The following is a 22,546-nucleotide window of genomic DNA, read 5'->3' as shown; positions in this document are numbered from 1 at the left end:
CTTCTAATTCTGTGTCACCATCTGTACCCCCCTTGGCTAACAACGCTCTCGTTCATTCCCCACTTTTCCTTTCTTTCCCCACTCCCCTCTTTCCCAATGCCCCCATCCTCCCACCCCACCCCCTAACCCCACCAAAGCCTGTCCTAAGGAAAAGCTCCTCTGCTCCTTTGCTGTCCTTCACACCTTAGTCTGAATGAACTATCTGAGCTACCTGCCCAAGCCCACCTTTGCTGCAAAATGAAAGACCTGCTCACTGTAAAGGATCACTGTGCTAGTCGGCAACATTTAAGGGGCCGGCAGCCCTCCCCACCTCCCTTGAAATCATGTGCAAGTGAAAAAGAAGTCAATCCTGACCTCAAAAATCCACAGGAAGAAAGGCATAATTTTTTGTAAATTAACACCTAGTAGACTAGTTCTTATTATTCTCTTTCATTTTCCATGTTTAAGTATTTTTTTAACAGTATAGGTTTTTCAGGAACTAACTTGGTAAGCATAATATTTTAAAGACTTTTAAAAACCCAATGTTCTCTAAACACCCAACTGATTTAAAAGTCATGTAGGAAAATAGAGATGCAGTCTCAGACCCTGTTATTCTGGTCTGTGGGCCGGCAGCATTGGCATCACCTGAGGACAGGTGGGAAACACAGCTATCAGACCCCGCATGTTGAATCACAATCTACATTTAACAAGTGATTCATGTGCACACACAAGTTTAAGGAGCACTGCTTAGGACAAATATTCCTTCTGCAGCCTAACCTCACTCTTTCTATGCTTCTCCAGAGGCAACTGGCCAGGCACCCTCTCACTCTCTGCCCCCACCCCCAATAGTGGTGAAGCCACAAGACAGGACCATGGGATCCCATCTGCCTCAGAACCACACCGTGCCCTCCAGACTCTACCTGCCACAGTCCACCTGCCTTTTCCCTGAGCCTCCTCTTTGCATGCAGACCTGATCTGAACAAAGCAGCTTTGATCCCAAAGCATCTGTTCTGTCAATTATCACTGGAATGCTTGTAAAATGTTGTTCTGTGTGGGCCTGATGCTATGAAAGTCTTCAAAAAGAATCCTGGAGACCAAGATCAAGTCCAGCCTCCTTTCTGGGAATACCCACTATTGTAATTGTTCTTAGTGAGCTCAACTGCCAGTAGATCCAGGTATGAGGCAAAACAGAGCTCCAGGAGACGCAGGGACAGAAGTGTCGGGTGTGATGATCTCTGCCTAGGGGGCCATAATAGGTTCCATAGGTCAGTAGTTCTCAACCCCAGGTCACAGGCCCCGGGTCAGTAGTTCTCAGCCCTGGCTGCCTGGGAGAGCCTTTCATTAGCGCTCATACCTGGGTCTCCCTCTACCAGTCATGGCTGGGAGGGGTCCTAAATAGGGGTATGGGGATTTTAAAGCTCTAATGACTCTGTGGACTCTTGACAGGCAGCCAGGGCTGGGAAACAGATTTTAAAAGGAAGAATGATGACAAGGACCCCAGGCCCCCTCAGCTAATGACACCAATGCCCACCTATTCCCCAAAGCCAGTGAGCCCGCCTCCTCCCACCCCCTTCCTTTCCCCCAGACCCACAGGTTATCTGTCACTATCTTGGGGGCCCCTCTTCAGATCTCCTCACCCCTCCCTAACCTCCCCAGTGAAAGGCAGTCTTATTACAAACTGCCCAGAGCAAAACTAAAGGAACTAGAGGTACTGCCTAAGAATATGGAGAAGACAGATCTTTAAAGGTTAATTAGGGAATCTGATGTCAACTACAAATTTTCCCTCGGTGCCGCCACCTGCAACAAAACCCTAGCCTAAGATGATATTTATGATATTTAAAAAAATTTAAGTTAACTTATCTGGTAGAAATAAGCACAAGAGGATGCAATAAGCCAGCTGTTTAACTAAATGTCCCATTTCCCACCAAGCACCATATAAAGTATGTCCTCAGCTGACTGAAGTTACCATCTGTCTCAGCCTGGTTTCAGTCCAAGGAGGAGGGTGAAAACATTGAAGCTATTTCACATAAAAAGCAACTTGGGGTGTTGAATATTTACTTGCATGTTTATCAGGAAGCCGGTCTATCTTCCACACCACAGCCCGGTAGGCACTCTCATACTTTGCCGATCCCACAGTGACCTGGATGACAGGTTCAGACTCAGGTTCATGTAAACTCCCCAGACATGCCCGGCGGTTCATTTTGGCTTTCAGCGACTTCTGCCTCTGGAGGTTCATAGTCCAGAGAGCCTTGATCCACTGCGATGGGACAGGAAAGTGTATCATTATGTTGTCACAGGACCTCAAGGGGCTGGCCTGGGATGATCTCTGAAGCAATGGGGTCATGTTGACAAAGGCCTGAAGCTCCACGTATGCCCCCTGGACAACCACTACCGACTTGAGGGAAAAGGGGAGCTCCTCCCCATCATACAAAGTCTTGAAACGCATCAGCTCAAACCGGCAGGCATCCAGGGGTACGAACTTAATGATTCTCGATGGCTCAAATTCTTGTGCTTTCACACACTTATGAAAATGATATTCAAGAATATCAATCCCCTTCTTTTCTGGGTCTGTTTCGAAATAGTGTTCATTTCGCTTCTGCAACTCAAGATCATTCAATGTTAAAAAGCATTCCGTGTTCCCATTCACAAAGCAGAGGCAAGAGATTTGAGTTATCACAGCACTTTCAACCAATTTTCCTTCTTCTTTGGTGATTTTACCCCAAAAATTGTCCACAATTTCAAGGGAAATTTCTTGTTCCTCGTAATTCTTTTTTGGCTTGGAAACAGCTGGCAGCTTCACCAGCTCCTCCTCCACAGTAGTCAGAAAGTCGAGGAAGTCATGGTACTCTGTGGACCCCAACTTTAGCATCTGTTCTATGTCTGGCTCGTGAACAACTTCTGTCTTAGAATGGTATTTTCTTTTTTCTGTGTAAGACACATGTTCAATCTTCACAGTATGGATTTTTCCTGTTACACTAAAGTTCTCAATTTTGTGTTCAGAAAGTCTGCATTGTGGATCAAGCTGTAACTCTTTAAATGGTTTTTCTAACCCCTGCTCATAATACATTTGCAAAATTCCTCCAGGTAAGACTTTTAAAAAAATTGGTCCCCACTGACGAGAGGACATCATGTTCTTCTTCTCAGGAATTCTCAGCATGAAAGACCACCCAGTTTTGGGCTGACTCCTGAAAAGAGTGTGGGGGACAAAGGAAGAGGTGGTATCTTCAGCATAGAGACACTGCATAGACACATTTCCAAATGAATCTTGATTCTCAGCTGATTGCAGATGTTCAAGCTTCTTACAGATGTAGTTGAGTGAACACTGGTTTAAGCTTTTTTGATCAATTGTCATTTCTTTGTCTCTTGATGGGAACCCCTTTCTGCTTCCTGCAGGGTCAAAGGTGAGCTGAGAAGCACTGCCTTCTTCTTTCCAAAATGGACTTGAAAAGGCACAGTCCTCCTGGAAATACTGAAACTGGAGAGCATCGCTTTGTAACGCTAGGCTTTCGGTCTGTGGAGAACTGATTTCATCTGGAAGACCCATTTTGGGAACTGGATGTGGACATGAGTGGTCACTGGGTAAGGAAGCATGTGGTAAACAGGTTGGTTGAGTAGGCGATAAGGAAGAATCTGCTCCAGGTGTTGTGAGTGGACTGTTTGAAGCTAATTCTGGAATAGGATAGAGCACATGAGTCCCTGCTTTGGGGATGCCAGGAATTCCTGGGAAGTCTTTGGTGGGTGTAGAAAGAGGAGAGTTACTTGGAGGTCCTGGACTGAAGTAAAAGTCTATGATAGGTGAGGGGAGAGGGGTACTACTGGTGGAGGAAGATCCACTGGGAAATTCCTTAGGACCAGAAAGGTTCAGCTTAAGTCCATTTGGCCTACAGATGCCTTGATTTTCCAGAGGTAAATTCTTTGACCTTTGAGAAGTCTGAAATTCAGGGTCATCATCAAATGTGACCCAGTTGCCTGGGTTCATAGAACACATCTTTGAAATCAGATGGTAATCTTGTCAATGAGTCAGATGTGTTGTCTCTGTTAAAGGAGAAAAAATAAGAACATAAAATGAGGTAGAAAATTCAAGTGACTAGAGGTCTTCAGTTCTGAGAAATACTTGGATTTAAAAGCGCCCAGATTTACAGATCAACTGAGTTTAAAGAAATGCTTTAAAACTATAACACTTTTGATGACTGAATGGATTTAAAAATATAATATCTAACCATATACTGTGACAAGAGACTCATTTTAGATTTAAGGACACACATAGGCTGAAAGTAAAAGGATAGAAAAAGATATTTTATGCAACTAGAAATCAAAAGAGAGCAGGGATAGCCATATTAATATCAGACAAAATAAGTCAAAGTCAAAAACTGTCATGAGACAAAGAAGGACATTATATAATAATAATAGGGTCAACTCACCAGAGAGACATAACAATTGCAAGTATATATAAATTCAACACCAGAGCACCCAAATATATAAAGCAAACATTAAAAAACTGAATGGAGAAATAGATAGGAATACAATAATAGATTTCAATACCCCACTTTCAATAATGGATAGGACATCCAGACAGAATATCAATAAGGAAATAGAGGACTTGTACAACACTATAGATCAAATGGATGTATCTCACATGTACAGAACATTCTGCATAACAGCAGTAAAACACATATTCTTCTCAAGCACACACAGAACAGTCTCTAGGATAGATCACCAGTTAGGCCACACAATAAGTCTTAACAAATTTAAGATTGAAATCATACCAGGTATCTTTTCCAACATAAGAGGAAAAAAAACTACAGATCAATAGCAGAAGGAAAACTGGAAAATTCACAAATATGCAGAAATTAAGTAACACAAAATGTGTCAGAAGAAATCAAAACAAAATTAGAAAAGAAATATCTTGAGACAAACAAAAAATTAAAACACAATATACCAAAACTTACAGGATGAAGCAAAAGTGGTTCTAAGAGGGGAGTTTATAGTGCTAAATGCTTACATTTTTTTTTAATTTCAAAAATTAACTTTTATAGCTCAAAGAACTAGAGAAAAACAACAAAGTTCTAAGTAAGCAGGAAGAAAAGAATATTAGAGCAGAAATAAATGATATAGGCAATAGAAAATGAAAAATATCAATAAAACTAAGAGTTGAATTTTTGAAAAAATCAAAATCAACAAAATTGACAAACTTTTAGCTGGACTGAGGGGAAAAATACTCAAAATCGGAAATGAAAGAAGACATTACAACTGATGTCACAGAAATTTCAAAACTATCATTATGAGACTACATGAACAATTATATGCAAACAGGTTGATTAACCCAAAAGAAATGTATAAATTCCCAGAAACATAACATCTGCCAAGATCTGACCAAAAGGAATAGAAAATACAAGCAGACCCATCCCTGTAATTAGTAAGGAGACTGAATTGGTCCTCAACCCTCCCCCAAAAGAAAAAGCCTAGGCTTTACTGGAGAATTCCACTCAAACATTTACAGAATTCTTACACTAACTCATCTCATACTCTGTGAGGTCAGGATTATTCTAATACTAAAGTCAAAGACGCTACAGGAAAACTACTATTTTTAATATAAATGCAAAAATACTCAACAAAATACTACCAAACCAAATTTAGCAGCAGATTAAAAAGATCATATACCATTATCCAGTTGGATTTATTCCTGGGATGTTCAATACATGAAATGTCAGTCAATGTGATATACCACATTAACAGAACAAAGGATAAATATCACATGATACAGAAAAAAGCATTTGACAAATTTCAACACCTTTTCATGATAAGAAACCACTAAACAAGCTAGAAATAGAAGGAATTACCTCAACATAGTAAAAATCACATATGTAAAGCCTACAACTAACATAATATTCAGTGTTGAAAAACTGAAAGCTTTTCCTCTAAGATCAAGAACAAGGCAAGGATGTCCACTCTTGCTACTTCTATTCAACACAGTACTGGAAGTCCTACCCAGAACAATGAGGCAAGAAAAATAAAATAAAAGGCACCCATATCAGAAAGGAAGTTATTGTTTCTGCTCATAGATGGTATGCTCTTACACATAGAAAACTCTAAAGATTTCACACACACGCACAAAATGTTAGAATACATGAATTCAGCAAAGTCGTAGCATATAAAATCAATATCCAAGTATCACTTGCATTTCTACACACATGCAATTAGCAACAACCCAAAAAAGAAAGGAAGAAATGTACCCTATTTACAATAGTATCAAAAAAATTAAAATGCTTAGGAATAAATTTAACTGAAGAGGCAAAGGACTTGTATACTGAAAACTACAAAGTATTATTGCTAAAAGAAATTAAAAACACAAATAAATGGAAATACATCCCACGTTCATGGATTGGAAGACTTAATATAGTTAAGATGCCCATACTACCCAAAGCAATCTATAGATTCAGTGCAATCTCTATCAGAATCCCAATGCCATTTTTGTGTGGGAATAGGAAAAACAATCCTTAAATTAATGTGGAATCTCAAAGGATTTTGAATAGCCAAAATGATCTTGAGAAAGAATACCAAAGCTGGAGGCCTTGTACACTCAGAAAAAAAAAAAAAACATAGGGCAAAAGCTTCATGACATTGGTATCGGCAATGATTTCTTAAATTTGACACCAAAAGCACAAGCAACAAAAGCAAAAACAGACAAGTGAAACTACAGCAAATTAAAAATCTTCTGTATACCAACAAAAACAATCAACAGAGTGAAAAGGCAACCTATGGAAAGGGAGAAAATATTTGCAAATCATATCTCTGATAAAAGCCTTAATATCCAAAACATATAAGGAATTCCTACAATTCAAAAAAAGACAAATAACCCAACTTAAAAATGGGCAACAGACATCCCTCCAAAGAAGACACACAAATGGACAATAGGTACATGAAGTGATACTCAACATCACTAACCACCAGGGAAATGCAAATCAAAACTCTCCTTACATATTAGGATGGTCATTACTGAAAAACAAGAAAAGAAAGAGAAAGCACAAAACAAACAAACAGAAAACCAAGTTGTTGGCAAAAATGTGGAGAAAGAGGAACCCCTATGCATTTTTGGAAAATGAAAAACCATACAGAGGTTCCTCAACATTTTTCAAATGTAACTGCCCATATGATCCAGCGATCCCACTTCTGGACATTTACCCAAAAGAATTGAACAGGATCACAAAGAGATATCTGCACTCCATGTTCTTTGCAGCATTACTCACAATGGGCAATAGCTGGAAACAACCAAAATGTCCATCACCCGATGAACGGATAAAGAAAATGTGGCACATATACATACAGTGGAGTATTATTCAGTCTTAAAAAGGAAGGAAACTGGGATACATGCAACAACAGGGATGATCCTCAAACAGAGACATGACGTAAAATACGTGATGTAAACCAGTCACAAAAAGACAAATATCATGTGAGTCCACTTATGTGAGGCATCCAAAGTAGAGTCAAGCAGCACATAACGATTTTTCAGTCAATGACAGATGACATATATGACCGTGGTGCTATGATGGAGCTAAAAAATGCCTAATTGCCTGGTGACTTGTAACAGATTACCACGTGTTGGTAGGAAGCTGGTATAAACAAACCCACTGGGCTGCCAGCTGGACAGCACATACCATTATGTAGTTCAGTATATAATACTTAATCATGACAAGAAACCGCTATATTACTGGTTTGTGTATTTGTTATACTATACCTTTTATCATTATTTTTAACGTACTCTTTCTACTTATTAAAAAAATTTTATTGTAAAACATGCCAACAGCAGGCTCATACATCTCCTATTTACCATGACTCTCGACTCTATCACGTTCTGTTGTGCCTGACTCTTGTATTGTGTACGGAAATGTGCCGTACAGCCCTGCAGTCTAGAAGCTGTGGCTCTACCATGCGGTCTAGGTGTGCAGGAAGCTGCATCATCTGGGTATTTGTAAGTACACTCTGTGATGTTCACACTACGATGAAAGCGCCTGGCAACATTTCTCGGAGCACATCCCCATTGTTAAGCAGAGCATTACTATAGTCCAATTTACAGAGACAGCGAGGAGAACGGTGGTTACCAAGGGCCAGGGGAGCGGGGCGAGGAAAAAGGGGTGTTGCCGTTCAGTGAATATGAAGTTTGAGTCATGCCAAGATAAAAAGTGTAGAGATGTGTTGTACAACAAAGTGCATCTTTTTAACAATACTCTACCATACACTTAAAAATCTGTTTAAAAAATTGTTTTTATTAACTGCAACACTTTTGAATCACTTCAGAAGGTCTTTATTTGAATAATTATCATGTAGCCAGACCTTGTTAGTGCTCTGGAAAATACAGGAGGAATCAATAAAACCCAATGTATATGGAACTTTAAATCGCTGACAGCCCCCAAGTATGTGATATACTTTAAAAGCATTTTTAAATTAATGATCTCATTTATCAAAACAACCCTGAGAGGTGTACTTCATTATTCCGATGTCAGAGCAGAGACTGCGTGGGTTTAGAGTCATTACCTAAAGTCACTCAACTGGTTAAAAAGCAGAACTAAGATTTTTTTTTAATAACAGCTTTATTGACTACAATTCATACACATTAAATTCACTTTATTTTTTAAAAGATTTTACTTATTTATTTTTAGAGAGAGGGGGAGGGAGGGAGAAAGAGAGGGGAAGAAACATCAATGGGCAAGAGATACATCCATCAGCTGCCTCTCAACACGCCCCCAGCTGGGGACCTGGCCTGCAACCCAGGCATGTGCCCGGACTGGAAATTGAACCAGTGACCTTTCAGTTCACAGGCCGGCACTCAGCCAACCGAGCCACACCAGCCAGGTCTAAAATTCACTTCATTTTTTTAAAAAAAGACAATTCGGTGGCATTTAACATTAACAGTTGTGCAACCATCACCACTATCTAATTCCAGAACTTTTTATCACCCTCCCCAAAATAAACCCTGTACCCATTTGCAGCCACCCCCCATTTTCTCCCTATCCCTGGAAACCAATAATCTACTTTATTTTTCTGAATATGCCTAGCCTGGACATTTCATATCAATAGACTCTCTACGACATTATGACCTTTTACATCTGGCTTCTCTCACTTAGCATAATGTTTTCAAAGTCCATCCATGTTGGAGCACATATCAAACGGTACCTCATTCCTTTTTGTGGCTGATGAAATTTCATTGTGAGAATACCCCAGATTTTGTTCATCAGTTGATGGGCATTTGGTTTGTTTCTATTTTTGGGCTATTATAATACTGTTATGACCATTTGTATATAAGTTTTTTGTGTGTCATTGTTTCTCCCAGGTATATTTACCTAAGTTTGGAAAGAACCCAAATTTGAACATAGGTCACTTTATGTAAATCTAATACAACATAAATTATTGAAATTATTCTAATGACATCAGAGGTGATGACCTGTACAGAGCCCAGCAGTCGCCCGGGGTTGGGTATAACCCAGACACTGGGCACTGCCCTGACACTCACTCCGGACATTAAGTGATTAGACTAGAATGATCTCTGAGTTTCTCTCCAAATTCACAACAACTCTACAGTAATTGACATCCAGTTGAATTTTCTTTCACAAGCAGAAATTGTGTTACCACTGGGATTTTTTACGAAACTTCCAAACTGACAGAAAGTAAAACTCCATAAGATCTACTGGTATGAAAACCCCAAACCTGCTGGAATAAAGGCCATGAGAAAGGCTATTTTTCTCCCTCCAGCCTGCCTTCTCACCTCCCACTGTGGATAATGAAGGCTCAACCAATGCAATCATTCGAGCTTGGAAAAGAGCCAACGCAAAGGGAGGGCTGGGGACAGGGCTCGTTCCGTGTTGTCATTTGCTAAATCCGCACACTCCTGAGGGCACAAAGGCACACAGTGGAGCAGCAGCCCAGGCCAGCTGGCTCTCTGGAGGGCACTTCACTGTCACTGCCCTGGGGCTGGAGTTGCCACAAAGCACTTTCCCTTCAGGGCAGGAAGAACGGTGAGGAGGGGACTCTGCCGGCAGCCTCAGAGGCTGGAAATCAGCAGCGGTTTGTACTAACCCGTCCCATCTCACCCTCTTCAGAAGAAATCCAGCCAAAATAATTCTTCATATAGGATAAAATATCATATAAATGTTTCCTTTAGTTGGGTTTGTTAAAAGAAAAAGAATTAAAAACCAAGAGAAGAAATAATTCAGCTTCAGACTGATTCCTGTTCCAATCCATACCAAACATTTTGCCTCATCTTTTCTGTTGCCAGCTTCAAAATTTGGAAAAAGAATATTAGTTTCTTTGGGGCTTTTGCTTATTATGAGAAAAAATGATTTCCATAAACCAGATAAAGAAATCAAGCTCATTATTTTTTAAGTGACCCCTGAACTTTGGAAAGTACAACTTGCAAAATATCTACAATCTTGAGCACAAAAACTCTCCCCATCAAAGCACTCTCCCCTTTGCAATACCCTTCCATAGGAGGCACTCAGCAAGTGCTATTTGAGTGAAAGGCAACCCAACAGATTCTGTATTGTGCCCATGAGCCCAAACCTTTGACTCTGTTTAAAAGGCAGGACTTGGATGCTGTTCTGAAACAAATGGCTGAGACTGAAGCTCCAAGGTTAAGGGCAGATTTGTTTCCTGTTCTGCTCTTTTTTCTCCTTTTCTCTATCCCTCTTGCTCTCCTTCCTTATCAATCCGTTTTACACTAATTTCCATTTCTCTCTTACCTCTTTTGCCCTTTCCCTCTCTATGACCTCATCTTTCTAGTCTAGTCTCCACACGGCAACCAGTCAGTTTTCCCAGAGTGAACAACCAGAATCAATTCTATCCAGCACTTTCCTTTTTTCTTTCCCTCCTAACCCATCCCTACCCACAGCAGGGACAGAGGGCCACATCCTGTCCAGAATCTTGGTCTGTCCAAGGTCCACTGGGTCTCCAGGAGGAATGAAAAAGTTCAGAGTCTACAGGTCTAGAATGTGTCTTCTTTTAATCATCTGCAAATTCACCCCATCTACTTCAAGACTTTGGAATCTAAAAGTATTCAAGCAGCAACATCTATTTAATGGCAGTATTGGAGTACTGCAAATGGAGTAAGATCTAAATATGTATCTGCACCTCCCAGAGAGCCCTGAGTCCTACCAGATAGAAAAGGAAAATGGCCCTGGCTGGTGTGGCTCGGTGGATTGAGCGCCAGCCAGTGAACAAAAGGGTCGCCAGTCTGATTCCCAGTTAGGGCAGGTGCCTGGGTTGCAGGCCAGGTCCCCAGTAGGAGGTACGTGAGAGGCAACCACACATTGATGTTTCTCTCCCTCTCTTTCTCCCTCCCTTATCCTCTCTCTAACAATAAGTAAATAAAATATTTTTAAAAAGAGAAAAGGAAAATGTATTATAGTAGAAATTTCTAGAAATCAGTTTCTGAGGCTTAAAGGTTTCTAGGGGAGTGTTTACTTCCCCTTAAGACTATTAGACATTCTTTTTGCCTCCTTATTTTCAAAGCAGCATCAGACCACACAAACTCAAGATCAAATTGAAAGCAAATGCACATGCCTATTCACACTGGGAATAACAAGGATATAGGCAGACCTTGGTTTTCAACCTCTTATCTCAACACATGTGACAGATGGCATCCCAAAGAGTACCACATTCTCTTCGATGTACCCAGAGTTTAACAACTCCCCCAAATGTTTAGGGGAGCCTTAAAATAATTAGTTATCCCCACATACTAACTGTTGGATCAGCAAAAGAGGGGCTCAGGCCAGAGCCAACATGAGAAAGGCTGCACTTACATGCAATTACTGCATTCCACCCCTTTTCTCCACTTAAGAAATCATACTGGGATTCTTTAAAAGTATCATGGAGATTATAATAAGCTTATTCTAAATTGTTTTAAAAATGGAATCTTTTACAAACAGTGATACCTTCAGTATTAATAATACTGCAGATTACCTGCAATGAGCCTTATGAATAAGAAGCACCAGTAGGAAAAAATGATCTCACCAAAAAAGAATTTTGGAATAAAAATTTTCAAGTTATCATAGAAAAAAATTCATACGCTCCTTGAGAGTCAGAATTTTTCAGGGTGGAATCATGTCTCATTCATTAGGGCATTTTCTACACAGCCTACAAATGTCTGACATGAGTATGCAGCTCAATAAATTTTTCATTGAATAATTTAACTAGTCTATTCATAAAGTAACTCATACTGCCCTCCCCAGTTCAAAGAATCACTGAACTTCAGAGTTAGGCAGAAATCGGAGGTATTCTGTTCAATTAACCACACCAGCAAACATTTGTCAGGTGCTCTGTGCGCGTGGTATGCCAAGTGCCACATGTGTGTGGTCTCATCTAATTCTCACAACCCCATCATTTTGTAGAAGAAGAAAAGAAGGCTCAGGGAGATTAAGCTACTTGCCTTAAGTCACCCATTTCGTTAGGCATACCTGGACTCCGACCAGGTCTGTCTGACCCCAAAACCCATGTTCAACACCATCCATCACCCCAAAGACCCCAAAAGATCTGATGACGGGCTGTGTTAGTGCCCTAACTGCCACTTGCAAGTCCTTTCCACCCCTCCACACTTGACTAAGGAGGAAGCTCCAGGGTACAGACCACCATTTCCTGGCGCCGGGAACTCTCTAAACTGGAAGGATTCTGTTCTCACGTGAGAAGAACCCATTTCTTCACAATGCCCACCACATGTATCTGCCGCTTGGACGCCCCAGACTGTGGGAAAGGCAAACTCTGAAACAGTTGTCCCCATGAGTGCTCAAGAACAACAGGAGCTCATTATCAATCTGGGTCAGTTCTGACTGGCTTTTGTCACTCAGCCTGCCCTGTTCCCGTCTTGTCTGCATCCACTGGCCAGCGCACCCTCAGTGATGAACAGTTTTTCAGACTTGCTGCCCAACAAAGGCATTTTGGTGCAACCTGTTCTTCAAGCAGCAGTCTTGGTAGACTAATTCCCCAAACTTTGTGTAACTCCCTGCATTGTCCTCCTCCCATGCTGAGCCCCAAACCGCTCTATTGTCAAGTGTCTACTTCTGCTGTTCTTTGCGGTTTTCCTTTGCTTTTCTCCAGAAACCATTCAAACAAAGTATAAATATCAAGTTCTACCTTACCCTGCAGATTGTCAAAGTCAGATTAGATGCACTTGATTGTTGAATCAGCATTCCAGGGTATCTGCAACCGAAGGCTGTCCTACTTCATCATATTACCTGTGGAAAACAACACCCCGTAGGATGACTCCAGGGTCTGGCTTCTCCGCACCTGCCAGGCTGGGGGTGGCCCGATACTAGAGGAGTATTCAGCAGAGAGAGCTCAGGGAAGCATCATCACACTTAGCAGCAGTCTCCTGGTATCAGCCTCATGAGAGCTGTCATTGTCGAGCTGACTCCTACTCGAGCCTCATGAGCACATCTGGACCCTCTGCAACGCCCTCGCCTTTGCAGAAGCTGAATTTGGTCCTTTATGCCTGTGAATTTTTTGCTCTATAACAATGCTGCATAATCTAGAGAAAGAATGTCTTCATGTCAGTATCTGTGTGGTTTCCTTGGCTATCCCCCAAATAAGGGATTCTCTGATTCTCCCCAGGGCTGTACTCCTTAATTGCCACACTGAAACTAGACTGGAACTGTATTCACAAAGCCTCCCTACTGCTTTGTATGGTTAGAGGTCCCCAAAAGTTACCCTCCTTGTTATTCTGGGATGTATACCTCAGAAACAAAGCCAAAGTCAGGGAAGGCCCAGTGTGCGCAATGCATCCATGAAGAATTTTCTTAAAGGTGTGCTATGAAATATTTAAAAATATTCCTACAGAAGGCTTCCCTTTAAAAGGGAAACTACAAGTTTGAAACAGAAACAAACATAAGACAACACAAAACCCTAAATGAATTAAAAACCTTTGCAAAGTACGCTCTCATCTTAGCTCACAGGAGGAGTGCCCACTATGTGTACTGGATGTATTATTAACGCATATGTCCTGCAGTCCATAATATTTAATCACAGACATGTGTGGTATTTAGTTCAGCCATGTGACAGGAAATACCATTTATAAAACATTAAACCACAGCAAAACCTGCCCATGCTTTCAAATATTATTCGTGCTGGTTCTAGTGAGCTCCCCAACCTCACTCCTCTCGTGCGATATTTAACCTCCACTTTTCCAGGATGAATTTGGCTCCCAGCTATCATTTTAACCTTGTTTTAATAATCTGCTCATTTCCTATATTTAGAGAGTACTATGAACAGATACCAAATCAAACTGGCTAGTCCCAGAAGATGGTCTTTAAATGAACAAAAAATGATTTAAGGCTAGGTGGGCATTCTGATTTCAGAATCTTATTCTCTTCTTTTATGGAGTATCCATAGCAGGTTTATGTCATTGACACAGATGCTGTGGAAATTTGCTAAACAGGTCTGTAAGCCTCAGTTTCTTCATGTGTAAAATGGTGATAATATCTGCCTTATATGCATATTGCCTCATAACAGGTACTCAATAGATGAGTAATTTTCCTTCCTCTCTCTCCCTCATTTCCCCTCTCTCCCATTCTAGTCTTCCTTTCCCTAGTCAGAAAGAAATTAAGGAGCCCAGATTCTGGAGTCTGCTTTGCATCTGGTCAACTTGTTACAAAACCGTTTCTAGAACTCTGTCTCCATTCTGCCAGGCACATGACCATGCCTCTACCCTGCCCTCCAGATGTGATCTGTTCCTATCTAGTCCTATCCATGTGCCTGAATCCCTGATCTGGACTTCTCCTTGAAGTATGCATCTCCCAAAGTGGAGAGAAGTTAAGAGTATGGGAAAAAAGATCCACGGTCAAAGGCATTTGAGAAATTCTGTTTGAACAATGGTATACAGGTCTCTTCAAGGCAATCCTTCCCAAAGCCCGTAGCCTGCTAATGTTTTCATGGGCTCCAGAAGCAAGTAACAGGCAGCTTTCCTTATGGAAAAGCCCCATATGGAGAGTGCCTCAGAACATTCTGGAACATACTACTCTAAAATAAAGTACCTGGGGCTAGAGAACACATAATTCATCTTTAACTCTGTATATGTTGGCCTTTTCATTCTGTTGCCAGCTTCTCTGCTCTGATCATGAGGATGGGGTATTGAGAACCATCCTGCCTGGTTTTAGAAGCTGTAACCACACCGACAGGGGAAATGGCTCCATGGCTAGAGGACCTCGAGACCATAAGCCACTAAGGAGACAAAACATATCCTCTTGGCAGAGGCTATGCCTCTGCCCCCTTTACTTCACCCTGCCTGGCTCCTGGAGGATGGCTGGACAGTCAATGACGGGTAAGATTCCTTAAGGGGGGAACAACCTAAGACAGGCACAGTCTCAAAGGGGCCATCGGGGAAGGACTTGGGGGATTGTGGAAGAGGGACAAAAGACCCTCACCCCTCAGCTTTATCACAGCCTGAGTTCTCATTGTATCTGTAAAAAGTCTCCTAATCTTTTGGCTGCCTTGCTTGAGTACCTTGCTCTATAAGAAACATACTACATTAGGCTACTCTACCAAGTCTAGGAGATGTAGCAGTTCTACCTAATACAAAGAAACAAACACAGGGAAGCTGCCAGAATGAGGAGACAAGGAAACCTGGCCCAGATGAAAGAATAGGACAAAACTCCAGAAAAAGAACTAAATAAAATGAAGACAAGCAAGCTACTAGATATAGAGTTCAAAACACAGGTTATAACCTAGTGAGAACCTCAACAACATAAAAAAGATCCAGTCAGAAACAAAGGATACATCATTGAAATAAAGAACAATTTACAGGGAATCAACGGTAGAGTAGATGAAACCAAAAACCAAATCAGCAAATCTGGAATGTAAGGAAGCAAAAAATAACCAATCTGAACAGCAAGAAGAAAAAAAGAATCAAAAACAAAACAAAGATAGTGTAAGGACCCTATAGGATAACTTCAAGTGACCAAAATTTGCATCATGAAAGTGCCAGAAGTAGAAGAGACAGAACAAGGAACTGAAAACCTATTTGAAAAAATAACCACAGCAAAATTCCCTAACTTGGTGAAGAAAATAGACATACAAGTCCGGGAAGCACAGAGTCCCAAACAAGATGAACACAAAGAGGTCCACACTAAGACACAGTATAATTAAATGCCAAAAATTAAGTACAAAGAAAGAATCTTAAAAGCAGCAAGAGAAAAGTGAAACCAAAAACACCCCAGAATTTATTTATTAAAAATTGTATGTTTAAACTTCAGTCAACTTTAAAGTGCTATCCATTTGATGCAATACACCACAGAGATGGTTTTTCCATTGCTCAAAACAGTTTTTGAACATGATGATTTTGATGCCTGTTAGTGCTTCTGACATTTTTTATTTCCCATATTGGAAAAATGTTTCCCTTTGAGGACTTTTTTTTATCCAGGGAAACAAAAACAAGTTGCTTAGGAAGAGGTTGGATCAATTGGGAGGGTGGGGCATGGGGGTCATGCTATTTTCAGGCAAAAACTGCTGAACACTTAGTGTGGTGTGAGCAGGTGCTCTTGTAAATCACCCAGGATGAAACGGGTAAATGCATTGAGAGAGTCTTCAGAAAAATTCACTGAAGCTGAATGCAGCCTCTCACAACAATGCCAGCTAGTGTACTGATATAGTTGGGTTCCTAGAACACTCACCTAGTAGGGGAAGCCTGTACTACAAGGGGCCTGCTCTGCAGAAGATACGTCTAGTTTTCTTGGGGGAACCCTCATAGTTACCTGCAAGGGCACTCCCATTAGACTGTCAACTGATTTCTCCAAAGAAACTTTGTAGACTAGAAGAGATTGGCAAGAAATATTCAAAGTGGTGAAAAGCAAGGACCTACAACCAAGATGGCGTTACCTAGCAAGGCTATCATTTAGAATCAAAAGAGAGAAAGACTTCCCAGACAAGAAAAAGCTAACAGAGTTCATTGCCACCAACCCAATATTATATGAAATGTTAAAGGGTCTTCTTTAAGAAGGATGACAACAACAACAAAAATATGAGCAATAAAGTGGCAATGAATACCTATCTATCAACCATTGAATCTGAAAAACAAAATAAACAAACAAGCAGAACAAAAACAGAATCAGAGATACAGAGAACATTTTGGGGGTTGCCAGATAGGAGGGAGGTTGGGGGCATGGGCAAATAAGGTGAAGGGAAAGGTGAAAAAGTACAAATTGATAGTTACAGAATAGTCATGGGGATATAAAGTACAGCATAGGGAATCAAGCAGCCAAAACATACATTCATGACCCATGGATACGGACAATGTTGTGGGGATTGCCTGAGGCAGTGTGTGGGGGGTGGGGGAGAAGGTTGGGTGGAAGGGAGGAAAGGGAAAAAATTGGGACAAGTGCAATAACATAAACCATGAAATATAATTTTTTTAAAGTGACATAGTCCCTTTCTACATGTGGCTGACATGTGAGGTGAAAACCTGAAAACCTGGGACCATGCTCATCACCCACAACCCTGACTCAGCATCATCTCTACCACTGGCTCTCAGCTGGAGTGATTTCACTCCTGGGAGACATTTGGCTGTGTTTGGACACATTTTCAGTTGTCATAATTGGGGGTCGGGAGTGCTACTGGCATCTGGTGCATAGAGACTAGGATATGGCCAAACAGCCTACAATGTACAAGACAGCGACCACACAAGGGATTATTCAGATCAAAATATCTCTGGCATTGAGGATGAGAAATCCTGTTCTCTGTTGAGAAGGTCAGTGAGCTGAGTGTGCCAAGCAGAGTATCCACCTGAAATTGGAAAAGTTGGTGTTCATCACTACCAGAACCAGTAAGTCTCTACCAATAAGTAGAGACAAGCATTGAATCCTTAGGGTACTTTATTCAGATGGTTGGAGATCAGAGAAGACAGTAGGTTATGTACCCTCAAAAAACTATCTTAACACATCATTTCAAGCTCACCTTTTTATAAGGAGAAGAAAAGGTAGGTAAGAGGTTAGGGAAAAAAGTTAAGAGATGGATAAGAGATGCAGTCTGGGTGGAGATGTTCCTAGCAATTCTTTATCTGTTGATCAGCAATTCTGTATCTACATCACTCGCTTCCCTCCCAGGAACACAATGGCTCAGATACCATCTCCGTTACTTGAAGACCTTCTGGGGCACAAGGTTGAATTGCTAGTCAGTCTCCTGGAGTCACACAGTCATACATTCCGGTTCCTGGAATAACAGCTTTCCATGCATTAATCACTTAAGCCTATCAACTAAGGCTATTATCTTTAACTCTTGAGTTCCCTTATCACACCCTTATGCTTGGGTCTACTTTGTAGAAAACTGGAGGCACAAATTCAGCAATTTTCCTGTGGTAGCAAACCCAGAAAAAGGTACTGACAGAACTGAACCCCCTGGCTCAGGCCCAAACCTCATGTTCTTCCCACTAAATCACAATGACTACCAGCATGACAATCACAACAGGAGTCAGTGCAGATAAAGGAATATTTTAAAAGATTTGACAGGACTTGGGACACCAAAGGTGATCCAGAAAACATGTGCCAAACGGGAGACTGACACTTAGAAAAGTAGAGACACAGGAGAGGCGGGAAGGGGAGCAGGTCGGTCATAGGTTGGTCAGGTTTGAGGTACATCCCAGTGAAAATATCTAGCAAGAAACTAAAACACAAAACCGTGCCTGGAGAGAAAACCATATGCTATACACATGTTGAACTGGGGTCTCTTTCAGCTAGATGAGAGCTGAATACAGGAGAGAATGGAAGAGGCCACAGGGCACCCAAAGCTAAGGACCCTATCAGTTTACAGGAGGAAGGAAAGAAAAGGAGCAAGTCAAACTGAAAAGGCCAAAGGAAAACCACGGGGTGCAAGCACCCCCAAGGCGGGAAGGAGTGTCCTCATAAGCCCTTGAAGAGCTGAGGAGGGTGGAGAGAGTAGAGACAGACTTCTGGGCTGAGTGATTAGGTCAAGTGTCAGGGTTGGGGGCAGCTTCAGCTGAGGGTGGGCATGAGCAAGGCTGCCAGTCTGGAACAGAGGCCAGGCTCAACTGTCCACTTCTTGGCAACTCCACCCCTAACCACCAGGTCCTGAGTTTCTGCTGCTCTGGGACTGTGTTGTTTTCCAGTGGACTGGTGTCTGGCAGCCCTAGTAACTGCCAGCCTCTTACCTTCTGGTCTCAGGAGCACAGAAGGGCCCCAGGACTTCCCACTCTCTGAAAAATCCAGCCCACCCCCCACGGAGGAGGGGAAGGAGGCAGACAAGTGAGCCTTCGTGCAAGCTGAGAGGCTGCAAACAAGGCCTGCTTTCAGAGCTGCCTTCTGGTATTTATATTCTCGTGGGCTCTCCCGTGGGAAGAGCAAGGCGCTCAGAGAAAGAAATGAGAAAGCATTATCTCCTTAGGGGCCCCTGAGGCTGGGCCGGGGTGCAGGGCCCTGTGGTTATTGGATGGCAGTTCCTGGATTTGGATTCTGAAGTCTCAGAGGAAACTATGAAAAAGATGTGGGATAGTTAGCCGAAGCGGCTTGGCTTACAGCACACATCTTAAATATGCAAGTCTCCTTCCCCTCTTCTGTGCAGGCCCAGGGCCCGTCTGAAGATGAGCGGCAGAAAGTCCTAGAAATTCAAAGAACTAGAAAGATCTCTCTCTCTTGATTTAAATATTTGGTGGGGGAAAACCAAAACTGGCCACTTTGCTATGAAAATTGGTCAAGTAATTTATCTTAATTATCATGTAATTGCTTTTAGTGTTTTGAGAGGAGACAGCAGCTAAATGGCCCAGAAAGAGTATTTAACACTTTAAAATGTGATTCCTACCCACGCATTAATGGTGCCTCATTGAAACTGGAATGGTCTGTAGGAGAAGTTAAGGACCTGCTGGAGAGGAGCGCCAGGATCTTTACAGCTGGATGCTGGGCTTTGGAGAATGTCCTTCAAAAGTTCTCGTACAAATTCTTGTGTTGTACCACTCACTGCTCATTCACTCAGCACGTAGTCACGTTGTCTTCTGTGCTCAGTCCTGAACCCAGCACCTTGTAGACCACAGAAACAAGACCTGGTTCACTGGCCGCGTGCTGGGGGAAGAAGGGCTGGGAAGTTAGACCGTGTGCAAATCCCAGCTCTGCCACCAACTTACGGAGCAACGTGGGGCAGGTTACTTTAATTCCATGAGCCTCCGTTTCCTCAGATGTGACACAGGACAATACTAGTTTACTTTCAGGGTTTGTTATGGGCTGAATTCTATACCCCAAAATTCAGGCCTAGCTCCCGGTGCTTCAGGAGGCGACTATATTTAGACATAGAGCCTCTAAAGAGCTGTGGAAGTTAAAATGAGGCCATTTCATTAGGCTGGACCTGAGCCAATCTGACTATTGTCTTTGTAAACAGGGGTTAAGACACAGAGACACCAGGGAGGTGAACACGTGGGGAAAAGGCCGTGTAAGGACACAGTGAGAAGGCACCCAACTGCGAGCCTAGCAGAGAGGCCTCCGAAGAAACCAGACCTGCCAACACCTTGATCTTGGACTTCTAGCCTCCAGAACTGTGAGAAACACATTTTGTTGTGTGAGTCACCCAATCTGGTATTCTGTTATGGGGCCCATGCAAAGTGAGACAGGGTTGTCACATATACTAAAGCAGTATCTGTAAAAGATAGATGCAGGGGGACAGCATAAATAGAGGCCATTGTTACTAGAGTCCTGCTCCTAAGTTGCTTAAAACCTGGTAGAAGAGACCACAGGAAACAACAAAGGCCAGGCAGATGTGCTGTCTCCTGTACAAAGTGCACTGGGAGGTTCAGAGAGAACAGCCCTCCTGGCTCACGGGCAGGGAGGCTGCCTGGGGGGGGGAGTCTGCTTGGGCGAAGACGTGGGGCAGCAGATGAGACATTAGTGATCACACCCTCTGCTCATGCTTCTGTGCATTTCAGTCACATGCCAGGTAACACCAGCATAAGGGAATTTCTTCCGCTGGCTCCACTCCCCCGAGAGAACATAATATCCAGTCACGCACACATTGGTCATTGCTAAACAGGTCTCCCTGCTGGCTGTCCAAACTTGGCCTCAAGCCACAAAGACAACCTCAGATCAGGGCTGTGTGCATATCCCAAATCAAATGCATTTTGGTTCACGCGTGGCCAGTCCTAAGCTGTTGCTGACCACCAAGCTCACCTGGAAATGTTCTCATCGTTGTGAAAACAGAGGCAGGAACCACTGACTTACAGAGAACAAAAACATATTGGCTTTGATTCTAGCCATTCCTAGAAATTCCATGAATGTACATGTGTATAAATGTAAAACAACTTGAGTGATTCCAAAAATATGGAAAGTTTTTAAAAATCATTTACGAAGGCCCTACTTACACACCAAGTATAGAATATTAATATTTACTTGAATTCTTAGTCTCAAATGTAGATATCACACACAAAAATAATATTTGTATCTCTAAGTCCACAAGGAGTGAATGCAAAGTAGTTGTGAATTTTACCGCATTTTGAAAGCCACTAAAGGCTTTACAAAGAATTTTCCATTCAAAGCAAAGTCTGATCAGAAATGTGTTTGAGTAGATGCAAATGAATGGATTTGCCAACTCACATTCTCAGCAATGGGCATTAACTAGCTTATATGGAAACCTACAGATCTCTCACTCTCAACCTGGGGCAACTGAGCCTATGGCAGACTGACTTCCTTTATCCCAACCCTGAGAATTAAATAAGTAAATTCTCAGCCTCCTCACCAGCACCCCAGGCGCCTCTGCATAGCCCCGCCCAGCAAGGCCCAGGAGCTGAGCTCCAGACAGATCCAGCCCAGCTTCTAAGATGCTGGTAGGTCTCCACTGGATACCACCACCCAGGGCTCTGCTCTCTCACCACACCCATCTCTCCACCAGACCGTCACACTACTGCTCACAACACACAGAGTTCCCTCTGGGTTAGTCCCACAACTGTGTGCCCAGCCTGGAGCCAGGAGGCCAGGCTCCAGCTCTTTGTGACTCTGTATGTTTACAAAAAGTCACTGCTAGCAAGTTTCCAAAGGCCCTTCAAACTCTAACAACATAGGATGATTTCTCCTAAAAAGGGACTGGAGAGGAGTATGTGCCTGCCTGAAGACCTTCCCACTCAAACTCTTCAGGACCCCTGCAATCATGCTTCAGGCTGGGTTTTCTGAAATGTCACCTTGTCGCTCCCTCCACTGAGAGAGGGGCTCCGTTTCCCCTCCCCTTGAATCTGGGTGGGTCTGTCACTGCTCTGATGGCTACAGTGTGACAGAAGTGATTCTGTGACAATTCTGGGCATAGGCCTGAACTGACCTAAAAGCTGCCATTTTCTGCTTATCAGAGCCCTGAGCCACCAACAAAGAAAGCCAGGCATGTGACAAAGAAGCCACATGGAAAAGCCACCCAGGGCCACCAACTTGGACACCAGCCAATTGAGCTTTCAGTGTTTCTGACTCCAGCCACCCTCTGACTAATATAACGTGAAAGACCCTGAGCAAGAACCACCCAGCTGAGACCAGTCAAACCACAGACCCAGCAAAGATAATATGAAGTTGTGGTTTTAAGTCTCTGCATTTTTTGTGCATGTGGTAAAATATACTTAAAG

At 42.4% G+C, this 22,546-nt stretch overlaps 1 protein-coding gene across 4 annotated transcripts in view; it reads right to left on the bottom strand.

Moving 5' to 3' along the window:
• STON1 (stonin 1) overlaps window positions 1-22,546 on the bottom strand; it is a 41,173-nt gene that overhangs the window by 8,660 nt on the left and 9,967 nt on the right. The window contains exons 2-3 of one of the 4 annotated variants that reach the window (XM_053666847.1): window positions 13,104-13,199; window positions 2,042-4,014 (exon numbers count right to left, since the gene is read on the bottom strand). In XM_053666847.1, the coding sequence (XP_053522822.1) occupies window positions 2,042-3,967 (1,926 nt within the window). In that variant the 5' untranslated portion in view covers window positions 3,968-4,014; window positions 13,104-13,199. Of the gene's footprint in view, window positions 1-2,037; window positions 4,015-4,400; window positions 4,451-13,103; window positions 13,200-22,546 lie in introns of those variants that run through there. The other 3 variants (XM_053666845.1, XM_037161237.2, XM_053666846.1) reach the window with 3 other exon arrangements.

This window comes from Artibeus jamaicensis, unplaced genomic scaffold (genome assembly GCF_021234435.1).
Source record: "Artibeus jamaicensis isolate MK-2021 breed Jamaican fruit bat unplaced genomic scaffold, CSHL_Jam_final contig_465, whole genome shotgun sequence".
Taxonomy (NCBI): domain Eukaryota; kingdom Metazoa; phylum Chordata; class Mammalia; order Chiroptera; family Phyllostomidae; genus Artibeus; species Artibeus jamaicensis.
The sequence above is the reverse complement of the archived record's forward strand: the minus strand, read 5'-3'. Positions and strand labels throughout refer to the sequence as shown.